At 49.3% G+C, this 12,219-nt stretch overlaps 1 protein-coding gene across 7 annotated transcripts in view; it reads left to right on the plus strand.

Moving 5' to 3' along the window:
- Positions 1–11,327, plus strand: part of LOC113202083 (small conductance calcium-activated potassium channel protein) — a 107,373-nt gene extending 96,046 nt beyond the window's left edge. For 4 of the 7 annotated variants that reach the window (XM_052272508.1, XM_052272510.1, XM_052272511.1 and 1 more), the window contains 8 exons: positions 3,551–3,646; positions 4,136–4,413; positions 4,488–4,631; positions 8,504–8,639; positions 9,059–9,169; positions 9,419–9,546; positions 9,721–9,790; positions 9,876–11,327. In XM_052272508.1, the coding sequence (XP_052128468.1) occupies positions 3,551–3,646; positions 4,136–4,413; positions 4,488–4,631; positions 8,504–8,639; positions 9,059–9,169; positions 9,419–9,546; positions 9,721–9,790; positions 9,876–10,538 (1,626 nt within the window). In that variant the 3' untranslated portion in view covers positions 10,539–11,327. Of the gene's footprint in view, positions 1–3,550; positions 3,647–4,135; positions 4,414–4,487; positions 4,632–7,949; positions 8,086–8,503; positions 8,640–9,058; positions 9,170–9,418; positions 9,551–9,720; positions 9,791–9,875 lie in introns of those variants that run through there. The other 3 variants (XM_052272509.1, XM_052272512.1, XM_052272513.1) reach the window with 2 other exon arrangements.
- The last annotated feature ends 892 nt before the right edge of the window (positions 11,328–12,219 follow it).

Raw genomic sequence — 12,219 nt, forward strand, 5'->3', positions numbered from 1 at the left:
CCCCTCCAGCCTCTCCCTTCTCCACTTCTCCCTACTCCACTTCTCCCCTTTCACTCCCCCAGGTGCACCGACGACGACGACGACCACCACTACCACCACCACCACCGTCGTCCGCTGTGAATTGTTTGCTATTGTCCCGCGAAAAAGGCGGTAGAGGCAGAGGCCAGGCGGGGCAGGAAGGCTAGAGGGAGTAAAAATATATATATATATTTGGCCGACCCTAAGGCCTTGTGGTAGTAAGGGGGTGTAAAAAGAGAGGGGAGCGGAGGGTAAAAATGGCGGCCTCAAGTGACAGGCCGTTCGGGTTTGGGCCGGGAAAATCTCAACATTCTGGGCAAGCAGAATCCCGGTCGGGGCGGGGCGGGTGGCCTCGCCCTCCTGAGATAAGCAGCGCCTTGTCGTTGCTGCCCCGCCGGGCTGTGCCCCGTCCTGCTGTTCGCGAATAGTTCAGCCGTTCGGCGCGCGTCGCGCAGCGGAATGGAGAGTCCTTTAAATCCAGCGCCATTCATCAACCAGCAGCGCTCGCCGCTCGCGACGAAGGAAGGACTAGAGAGTAGAGAGTGGTAGGTGGCAGACTGTCGTTCAATTCAACTTGTCTTTCTTTCTCGTCCCCCCCTTCAGTTAATGCTAAAAAAAAGGTGCCTGGGAGATGGGGGCGTACTACATACCCCCGACAATCCTTTGGCAATGTCCCATTAAATCATGCTAATGAGCCAAACTTCCAGCGACTCCCGCCTGTTTTTCGCCTTAATCCGCTGCAGCCTGTGCAGCACCTGCTGCTGCTCGGGGCTGATTGATCGACAATGAATGGCGGCCATCCCTGGCCTGGCTTAACTCTTATTCGCCGCTGCTAGTCCCGCTGCTCGGCCTGCTGGGCCCTCCTTGTAGCAAAGAAGAATGAAAGTTTTAAGTTGGCCGCCGCCTCACTCAATCATTGGAGGCGGCGCGACGCAAACTTTCCTCTTTCGCTTTATCCGCTCTGTCCTGGCGCCGCCGCCGCTTTCGCTTCCATTTCATCTTCCCGCTCATGTTTGCCTTGTGCGGCAGATTTTGCCGCCTATAACCCTATTTTCCCCAGTTCGCGCCGCGTCCTATATATTTTTACCCTTCCGTCTATGGTTCACTACAAGTAAAGGAGTGACCAAATACGATCCAAATAGAGCGATATTGTGAATCCAATTTGATATGACTCTTTGGGGAGCGATATTAATTACATCGCTCGTGTGGAGTCACTTTCGCGACATTTTTGGTTACGAATAAGACTCATTTTGAGTCATTTTCGCAAACGTCGCTCGTTTAGAGTTGTTTCTGCGACATTTTCTTTTACGAAGAAGACTCGTGACAAGTAATTTATTCGCAAAAATCGCTCTAACAGAGCGATGAAAGCCTATGTCGCTCTACGTTTTACAGTGTTTTTATTTGTGCTTTTTATTAATAGTGCGCACTGTTAAAGTCTTACGAAGAAAAATGCCAAATCTTTTGTAATACGAAGGATTTGGACGCTTCGTAAGGAGAAAATCCTTCGTAGGTACGAAGCATTTGGCATTTTGCTTCGTAAGACTTTAACTGTGCGGTGGGTACGAAAGGATGAGGTCGGACAATTTGGCGTGTGCTTGTCTCCCGACCCCATTTACCAAGAGGAACGGCTACACGTGCTCAACTTCTTTACTCCCCCCCCCCTCCGCCTCCCTCCACGGGAAGCTCCTGGCAAGAGTCCACTTAAATTTCTCCCCCGTGGGCCGGCCACGGTCGTCCAAATAATTTCTCTACCAGTTTGTCAGTTTGCTTTTGCTACCCTACTCCTCCCAGTTCCCCAAACTCCGGTCGGCCCCGTGTTCAAGCTCTGTAAAGACATTCATAATGTACCGCGCAGCGCTGGCTGGCACCCGGAAGTGCCGCGAATAAATCTGCAAGTCTCCCGTAGAGGGACTCGCGCGTCACGCCGAGCCACGCCACGCCACGCCACGCCCCCGAGAGAGCACACACATCGGCACACGCCGCGGGCGGAGCTGTGTTCCAGGGAGTGTCGAACGAAGGATGGCCGTCATCCACAGGCCCGTACATCAAAGACGGCGCATATGCTCGCCCCGCGCCGCGTTTGGACACGGCTCAATCTGGAAACGAATCGGTTTGGGGGGCGACCGCCCAGCGAGGGGGTAGGCGAGGGCGACTTGACTGCGCCTGGCCGGGTGTAGCCTATAGCAGCCGAGGGCAAAAAAATACCCTGTTTTGTGAAAGGAAAGTAGCCACTTCCGAGAATTTTAATTTGTAAATTTAAATTTGAAAACATAAGTTTGTGTTTTCTGAGACTGCCGACGCATGTTGGGGCAACGGGCGGGGGAGGAGCAAGTGGTGGGGGTTCTTGTGCTACTGGATCTGGTGCTGGTGCTGCTGTTGGTGCTGCTGGTGCTGCTTGTGCGACTGGCCATGGTGCTGCTGTTGGTGCTGTTGCTGCTGCTGCTGCGGGTGGTGGTGGTGCTGCGGGTTCTAGTGCGGGCGCAATATGTGCGGCCGGCCGACACATTCGACAGAGGCCGGCCCGGCCGCCTTCATGCGAGGCGAGCGGGCGCGGAGACGTACCGAAAGAGCCGGGTATAAAGGGGCGAGAAACTCGTAAACTGAAGTGGAGCGCGGATAGCGTTATCTCGCAGCGCCCCCTCCCCCCTCTTCCCTTCTCCCGGCGGGGCGGGGTCCGCTTGTCCGCTCGACGCGTCGCACCCTGAGTTCATGGGGCACGGAGGGACGCGCCGCAACCCGCCCTACCCGCGCCACCCCGCCGCCCTCCAAACACCTTAAGGAGTGTCGGCGCCCCGCGGAGCCGTGGGCGCGCTGAGGGCGGCAGTAAGGGGCGCTGTGAGTGAGGCGCAAAGACCGGGGCGTGAGAAAAAAAAACAAGGAGGAGGAGGAGAAGAAGAAAAAGTCGCTTCCCTTTTTCGTTGCGCTTCAGGGACGTAACGACCGCTAAGCGCGCGGGGCGGGGAGCGCCGGGCGTGCAGGCAGCCCGCTGAGCGGGGGCGCGCGGCGGGTGTGCCTACCCTCGCCGTGGCGGGCGCTCCGACAAGCGACTTCATAAAAAGGAAAACTTCTTGTGATTTTGACTCTATAAAACTGTGCGTTCCCTAGATCGCGACGCTGCTGCTGGGCAAGAGGGGAGGGGGGGGGGGGGAAAGGCAGGGAAAGTTGTAAGGGGGGAAGGGGTGAGACAAATTCCCTCTGAAGGCCAAGAAAGAGGCGAGGGCCTCGGGGGTCAGCTTGGAATGCGTGCAGGCGGGCGGAGGGAGGCGGGCGGAGCTGGAGCGGGCCTTGACATGGGCCATTTACCTCGGGGCGAGGTGGCCCCCGGGGCCCCGGGCTGCCCGGCACGCCGCGCCCCTGGGGCCCCTGGGGGCTGCTGGAGTGCCGGAGAGCGGGGAGCGCCGGGGAGCGCCGGGGAGCGCCAGCGCCCGCTGTCAGTGCTGATTGAAGACTTGCCCATAAGCCGGACTGCCTTCGCTCCTATCAGAGTGTGTTGACGCTTATCTCATGACGCGCGCTCCTCTTCTGTCTACAGGCCTCGTCGTACTCCTACGCGCTCAAGACCCTCATCTCGGTGTCGACGGTGGTGCTGCTCGGCCTCATAGTGGCTTACCACGCACTCGAAGTCCAGGTGAGTGTGTGCGAAAGGGGCGTCAACAGAAAATGGGAGCACTGTAGAGTTGATTTTCCAAAGAATATTGCACTTCTTATTCCAAATTGCCCCCCCCCCTCCAAAAAAAGCTAAATGTTCGTTAGAAAATCAAGTACACGCAAAGTGTAATAAAATCAGTACTACGCTTTTTTGATGGGTGGGACAGGCCCGCGAGCGTACGCAGAGCCGGCCTATATGCCCCCCCCCCCCCCCCCTCACGGCTGCCTCGCATATCCCCTGTCATTTATTGGAATATCATCTATCTCCGTCGGGCACAAAGCGTTCCCGCCGCCCATTGTCGCAAGGCCGGGACGCCGCTGTGTGTCCCTTTCGTCACCCAACACGCCTGATCATTTTTGTTTTTTTCTTTTCCGCCGTGTAACCGGGGATCGCCGGGGACGGGGCTTCACTTGCATTATTTGTAACGTTTGGCATACCGTGCGCTCCAACACTTTGTCTGGCCCACAGCTTTTCATGATTGACAACTGCGCGGACGACTGGCGGATAGCCATGACCTGGCAGAGGATCACACAGATCACCGTGGAGCTCGTCATATGCGCGGTGCACCCCATCCCGGGTCAGTACTACTTCCTGTGGACCACCAAGCTGGCCAACAAGGGCGGGGACATCGGGAGCAAGTGGGTGCCGTACGACGTGACGCTGTCGCTGCCCATGTTCCTGCGCCTGTACCTCATCTGCCGAGTGATGCTGCTGCACTCCAAGCTGTTCACCGACGCCAGCTCGAGGTGAGCAACCAGCTGCTCACTGCTTGCATGCATAGAGCGCCTATAACTCTACCAATGCCGTATTTCTCTTCTAGGAGTATTGGTGCGCTGAACCGCATCAACTTCAACACACGGTTTGTCATCAAAACCCTGATGACAATCTGTCCTGGCACTGTTCTTCTCGTATTCATGGTTTCGCTCTGGATCATCGCCAGTTGGACGCTGCGACAGTGCGAAAGGTGACAATCTTTTCTTTTCTTAGACATTTTTAGAGAATAACCAATATCGACAGATCTTCCAATATTGACTCGAGAGTATGAGCGGAGTTAAGACCTGTCGAAGCGGGGTTGGAAACACCAGTGAGGAACAGACATGATCTTGCCTTCTCGCCAGTACATTTTTTCTTTTTAAAAATTTCCTCTTTCTTTTTTAAGCTGCTAATTAAGAACACAAGTGTGATTGTGGTGCTCCTTAGTGTGTCTCTGAGTCATTGAACTGAAATTATCGGATTTGTTTTTTGAAAGTAGAAATTCCTCCCGGGTGTCACCTTAATTTGCAATACTTGTGGCACACTCACTTACGTAAACAAGTAGTTCGTTCTCCTAGAGTGCTCTCGGAGCTCATGCCAGACCTTACACGCCATCAAGTCTGTTTAAACTCAGGTCTAATAGATTGTTCCAGAAGTTCGAGAGTTAAATTAGTGAAAACGAATGGGTGAAGTGGAGTAAGGGCTAGCTAACGCACCCGTAGCTATGTCCGAGCGTGGTGTGCAGAGTGAGAAAAACTTAGAGGTGTGTGGTGTGCACGCGGACTGCACTGCACGTACGAACTCTCGATCTATTCTATTTCTACTCTATCTCTCTTTTGCACGAAATTCCGCTTTTGGACTTATCTGTGTTGGCTGGACATTTCTTTCTATTTCTTTTTTAAAAAATCCATCAATTCTAAATTGAATGGCATTTAAAATTTACCGTCATGGTTTAGAGAGGACTCTTTTTGATCAATGACCACTTACAAACTCAACCCAAACGAACTAAAATGTGAGAACTAGTTCATTTTAAGTGCTGGTCTGTGTTAAAACACTTGTACGTGTTTCTGTGACGCACAACCAGATCACACTATTAAGCACACCAAGGGCACAATAAATTGCACCCAGAGTGCATTTTCACGTACTTCGTAATGTCGTCTTGTGTAGTGATTGTTTCGGTGTTGTGTAGCATGTCAGACCCGGGCAAACGGTTCGCAAAGAAAAAAAGAAATTTCTAAGACTTCAAATCCTGACAATAAATGTTTCATTGTACGGAAAATAACTGTCCTAATTCATCATACAATTCCGAATGCCCGCGTCTCCTGTCTTTTTTTATTATTATTTTTTGAGTGACAGATGCGTGTTACCTGTTTTCCCTGTTGCTGTTGAGATTGTTGCTGTCGTTGATGTTTTATTGGCGTGCCGTGCTGAGCCGAGCTCGGGTCCACCCACATTATCCCTCCCCATGCTTATACCTTTACCCACATCCTTACGGCGGAATACTTATGACACAATGTACCAAACTTTTATGTCATTCGAAAATATTTACGAAAAAAACAGTTCAGACGCAAAAATACGACAGTTGAAACATTGCTAAAACGTAACAGTGAAATAATTGGATTTGTTATATATAATTTAAGTTTCAAAAGTGCTGTTGCACTTTTAGGCAAACATTCCAATGTCCAACAATCTAATAAGATAATTTAATGAGCTGGAGTTCTCTTAACAAAATGCCAGTGAGTCTAGAACATTCTTAAACCAATAACTGTGGAAAAATGACTCGACGAGGCTTGCACTCCGAGTCTCTGTTGGATTCTAGAGGATTGTTAGGTGTATGCAGGGTTGGGTACTCTAATTCACTGTCCGCTGGCGCCATGGATAACCCAACAAGTCGAGGAAGCACCCGGCCGCTCACCCGTCATACTGCACAACTAAACCCGGTATTTGGAGGGGAAATATCCTAAAAATGGAAACTAATCATCTAAAAATTATGTAATTAATCTTTTTGTCTTACTTTTTATTGTTTTTGTATTAGTCGTAAAAATACCATGATAACAACTATAATGTAAAATACACGGTGACAGCTCTATGTACTTTGGCCACGCAGTCTTGCTTGAAAAAACTTTGGATCTACGCTCCTAATTATTAAATAACCACATAGCTGCATGCTGGAGTAAAATAAACTTTTAAAAGATGCTCCATTATTCATAATTACGTAGCAACGGCAAGAAGCCATAACTTAGTATGTTAATTTTTAATTTACTTAGTCGACCATGTCACTTCTTCCTAAAAGCCATCCTGAAACCAAGCTTTTCCAGCGTTGCTAATTTGATCGCACACAGCTCACGGGCACGGCTTTCCCTGTTTTCACGTCCTAAACCGATGGAGCATCTAATGAAATTAAACATGTTTAGGCCAGGACTACTTACGGTACCAAGGTGTTCTCCCTACACTCTGAGATTGGCATACGGGGGTGTTCGCTTTAGTTTTAACCGCTGACAGCGTCCTACTCTTAGCCATTCGTTGCGGTATACATATATGCTTCTACCAGCAAAACGAAAACATCACTTGTACTCGTAGCACTATTTTTTGCCACGATAGCACCGTAGTATATCGAGTTCTATTAACCTCTTAGTTCCAGCAGGTTTTCTTCCGGTGAAGACCTCTGAAGCGCATCGACTCAACAACACGGCGCTATTCGGGATAAAGTCTTTTCAAAAATAATATCCCTGGCTTATTTTTAAAAAAAAGTAATCCGCCCTCCATTCTCTCAAAGTTCCTTCCTTTTGCTGTCGAGCATGGTAGTATAGAGAATTAGTGCGGACTGCACCTTTAGCCGTAGAGTCTGAATTCGTTTCTTAGTTTTTCTCTGGACTTACGTAGATGCTTTTTGCTGTTTTGTATGTCCACTCTTGGTTCAATTTTTGAAACTGTAATTTCTGCACTAAAAATAGTTAAGAATGTTATATTTCGTTTAGAGACAGGCACGTAATAAATCGTTTTAGGATACCATGCTGTTGCTTGTCAGCAAAAGGTAGCGTGACATCAAAACAGTTCTTGTACCAACATCACGTTTGATCATCGTTAAGACACAACAGTTTAAAATCTGCATCTTTTTATCTGTTTTCAAAACATAAAAGCAAAAATCAGATTAAATTAGATCGAGGAATAGTATTAAAATCATCGGTTGTTCGTTTTTTAAAATTTATATTTTTTGTAGAAATAGTTATGAGAGACACCGGCGTTCCATAGATTGCACCCTTCACCCCAAGCACAGAATTGCCAATGATGCTTTAAAGTAGAGCTGTCAGCTAGTTAACAAGACCCGTCGGTTCAGCCAAAAAGTTCGAACGAATCAAACTCGGATGAAACCAAAAGCAACTCATTTCTTGAGTGCCACGAGCATGACAGCAGTGTCTCGGCTGTGTTGTCTCTACCCTGGAGTTGCGTGATTTTACTTGGAAGCGAGAGGCAAGCCTCTCTGCTAAGCCGTTAGCAAAGCTACAATGGGCGTGTTCTCTCTCTCTAGATTCCATGACGAGGATCACGCCAACTTGTTAAACGCCATGTGGCTGGTAGCCATCACCCTCCTGAGCATAGGGTATGGAGATATTGTCCCGAACACGTACTGCGGCCGTGGCATCACCCTCACTGTCGGCACCATGGTAAGTGGAAGCGAGCCTGGTTTCATTCGGTGCGCCTGCGAGGAGGGTCCCGTGACGCACTGGCCTGACAGAATGCTCACTCCGGTAGGGACTCGATGGGAATGAGACGGTACCGAGGCAGAGATGCATGTCTTCGCACCCACTTTGGCTCTCTCTATTTCTGTATCTCTCTCTCTGCGAGGCGAGGGCTGCGGACAGGCCCCCTGAATGCGGGCCCGGGGGCCGCCGGTGCCGCTCAGGGGTGGACAGAGCATGTACACTGCGCCGACCCATCCCACACAAAGACGAGACGTGACGAGAATCCTTCCTCCCTCCCGCCTCACCGCCCCGCCCCCCTACCTCCTTCCCGGCTCGGCACGGCATGCAAGCCTCGCGGCTGGACGCGGCTGTGACATGTGCCATGCTCTGGACCAATCAGGTTTCACGACGAAGAGCACGCCAACCTGTTGAACTCGATGTGGCTGATCGCAATCACGTTCCTGAGTGTCGGCTTCGGTGACATCGTGCCCAACACCTACTGCGGCCGAGGAATCGCAGTCAGTACGGGCGTCATGGTAAGTGGGCCTGGGCGCGGGGCGCGTATGGCCAGGGGCGGGGTCCACGGCGGTGACCTGCAGCCGGCCCGGGGCCGCGGCCCGACCGGGACCCGACCCGCCGGCGCACAGAATGAGACCAGGCTACAACAAAGTTACATGCTTTTCAATATCATTCTCATCGCTCTCGTTTTTTTTAGTCTCACTGGTCAAAATCGTTGTTGTTCATGAGTGCAAAATACGTTAGCACTGTACAGCCATTTTCTTGAAATGCCAATAATAAGGTTGAATCAGATTTATTTTGGTTCTGCTTGTTTTTATTTATGATTGCTGTTTGCGATGTATATATAGTCATATCGGGTGAGCTTCAGTGCGATTTTTTGGCGAGTAAACGTGTAGCGTCTGACGATTCTCTGATTGGTTGCTATCTGCTTGGGCAGGGTGCCGGATGTACAGCGCTGCTCGTGGCTGTGGTCTCGCGCAAGCTGGAACTGACGAGGGCTGAGAAACACGTGCACAACTTTATGATGGACACGCAGCTCACAAAACGAGTAAGTACCGCGCTGATGAAAACTTGCGAAGGATTGTTTTGTATTGCAAAGGATTTTGCTGCTTTATAAACGTGCGAAGGAATTTCTTGTGCAATTGCGAAGGATTTTCTTCGCATTTCAAGAGAAACTATTCGCAAATTAACACAAAGAATCCTCAATTGTGCGTAAGGCTACAGCGCGCCGTCGCATCCTAGAGCGGTGGAGACTCATATTTTTGCAGGAGTCTCACTTTATTTGCTTCTGTTTCAGCTGAAAAATGCCGCCGCCAATGTGCTTCGGGAAACATGGTTGATTTACAAACACACGCGCTTGGTGAAGCGCGTCAACGCGGGACGGGTCCGCACGCATCAGAGGAAGTTCCTGCTCGCGATTTATGCGTGAGTACTCGCTGTTTATCGTTGTACTTTGAGTAGCTGGAGGACGCCTGCAATTTGCTGCTTAGACTGTACCGCCACGCGTGGGCGTGGGCGGGTTGCCTACCCGACTGTCGTAAGGCGCCATGGTCAAACAGGGGGGACTGAAAACTGATTTTGATTTTCTCTGTCGAACAGCTTAAGGAAAGTCAAGATGGACCAAAGGAAACTGATGGACAATGCCAATACCATAACTGACATGGCCAAAGTAAGACAGACTGCGGTTAAATGTGCTCCATCTCACATCCATGCGGCAACTGTGGAGTAAAAGTGTGTGCTCTCCGTCCCAACAGACGCAGAACTCCGTCTACGAGATCGTGTCGGACATGAGCGGGCGGCAGGACACGCTCGAGGAGCGGATCAACGCCATGGAGGAGAGCCTGCGGAACATCCAGGAGCAGATGGACCTGCTCCCGGAGCTGCTGACCCGCTGCATCGCCCAGCAGGCGGAGAAGGCCGAGCAGAGGAGGAACTTCCTGCACCCGGAGTCGGCCGCGACGATCGCCCCTCTGACGCCAAGCCACGGCCCGGGCCCTCCCGGGGGACCGTCCGGCAGCGGGCTCGGGGGGCCGTCGCCTCTGTCCGGCATGGGGGGGCCCCTGGGCGGGCCCCTCGGCGGGGGCTCCATAGGGGGCGGGACCCTCTCCCTGGGCGGAGGCTCACTCGGAGGCCCGGGCTCCAACTCGATGAGTGGTTTCACCGGGCTCAGCACGACCACCCCCAACTCTGGGCCACTGGCCGGACACTTGGGGACCGCCGTGGTGCCATCCGGCCTCGGGCCGGGGTCGCTCGCGCTCCCCCACTCAAGAAGCGTGCCACACTCGTCGGCCCCGCACCCCTGGCCGGTGTCCCCCATACTGCCTCCCATAAGCTCTCGAACACCCCACTTGGTGCCTGAACCCCTTAAACCCTGGACGCTGCCAGATGGCAACAATCCCGCAACAAGTACAAGCTGAGACCAGGCCACTGAGCCCTCATTTTTTCCTATATGTAAGCAGTTAAGACCAGACCTGTGATAAAAGTCTGATTTCATGGAGACAAGTTAATTCAGATAAACCCTTATTTAGAGTTGTAAACATTGTTTAAAAGTGATCATTTTGTTTTATGTGGAGAGGTGCGTGTGAGAGAACCAACAGCTGAGACTTTGTTTATAATATAATGTTGCATTTATATTGCACATAATGTTAATTAATGAATTTCCAATATTTTTGTTGAAACAGTGTGGAGGAGAGCCTTATTCAAATATGCTCTGGTTTGATGGATATATTTCTAACGTGATTCGTTATATTTGTTTAAAGGAAGTGGCCCTGAAGTGTTTTCATCTGTCAGTATTTAAGTTAGCAGTTTTTTCATTAATACTCGCGTTTTATAATAACGTAAGTAACTGAAGCTTATTTGGTCGACTTCTTCAGGACCTTTCTCCTATCAGGCTAATAAGAATTCCTGACTCTCATTAATTAAGTTTTGCATCTTCTATTTACATTTGCTCTCGGGTCTTAAGGAAGTGAAACTTGCAGTTTTATTGCAATTGCCTGTTAAGGTTCACTTCTTAGCCAAAAAGACACATGTGACGAGGTTCTCTGTGTGAACCAGGCTGTGCCTCCTTTTCATACTAATATGTTGGTGACTGACATGAAGAAATTCTTATTTCAAAGAAATTTTTGTATGTGTAAATGTTGTTAGTGTAATATGGCACTTGGGTTAACTTTTGGTCGTAAGCAAATATAGAAATTTTGTTTCAACCAGACCGGAGTAATGCACAGTGGAGCCTAAAACTTTCCTACAATAATGTATTTTGATCAAATGAGTCTCGTATCAATTGGAAGCCTGTAAGACGGATTAAGTCAGATAATTTTGTTTCTGTGTTATAAGGTAAACGAAAGAAACACGTACTGGGCATGGAATGAGATCAAGAAGAAATTTATATCGCAATTGGGATGAAGGAAAAGATATCACATTAGGTGGGTGAACAAGCAAGAATGAGCAAGCAATTTTCGCACATGGACATCAAAGGCAGGGAAACAGGAAACCATTTTTATCTATCTTTTATTGACCCTGATGTCAGTTCATAAAGCTTAGTGGATGAGACATTTTTCTACTTAGTTAATGCTAATTTTATTTCACTAGCTCATACCACTGCCCGCATGAACATTTAGGCCTTATTGTAACTACTCCATCTTATGTTCATCTCAGTTTGTTTTGTAAGTTTCTAATGCAAAGCATTTAATATTAATGGACAATTTGACTTATAGCTTTCTGTCCGTCTTACAATGGTCATGAAAGAGCGGGATTGATGAAGTATTGGATAGGTCAAAAATAAATCTAGCTCTGGGTATATGTTGCAAATTGTTGCATCTCTTGCAAGCTTCACTTTGTGCTGCCTCAAATGATACTGACAAAAGTAATATGATGAAGACCAAGTTTTAAATCCGTCACATTAGGAACAAATCACTTGCTTTTAGCATGCATAGTTAACTGACCAAAACCATTTTGTTTAGCTCGACACATGACTAAATTCTTGCAAACAAAAAGTAATTCCTGTACGCAAATTATTTGAGTAAACTTAGCATTTAAGTTATCCCAGCTGTTAATAATTTTAAATAATATTATAAATTTTGTTTTGTAGATGTGAGAAAT

Source organism: Frankliniella occidentalis, unplaced genomic scaffold (assembly GCF_000697945.3).
Source record: "Frankliniella occidentalis isolate FOCC.00 unplaced genomic scaffold, Focc_3.1 Scaffold209, whole genome shotgun sequence".
Lineage (NCBI taxonomy): Eukaryota > Metazoa > Arthropoda > Insecta > Thysanoptera > Thripidae > Frankliniella > Frankliniella occidentalis.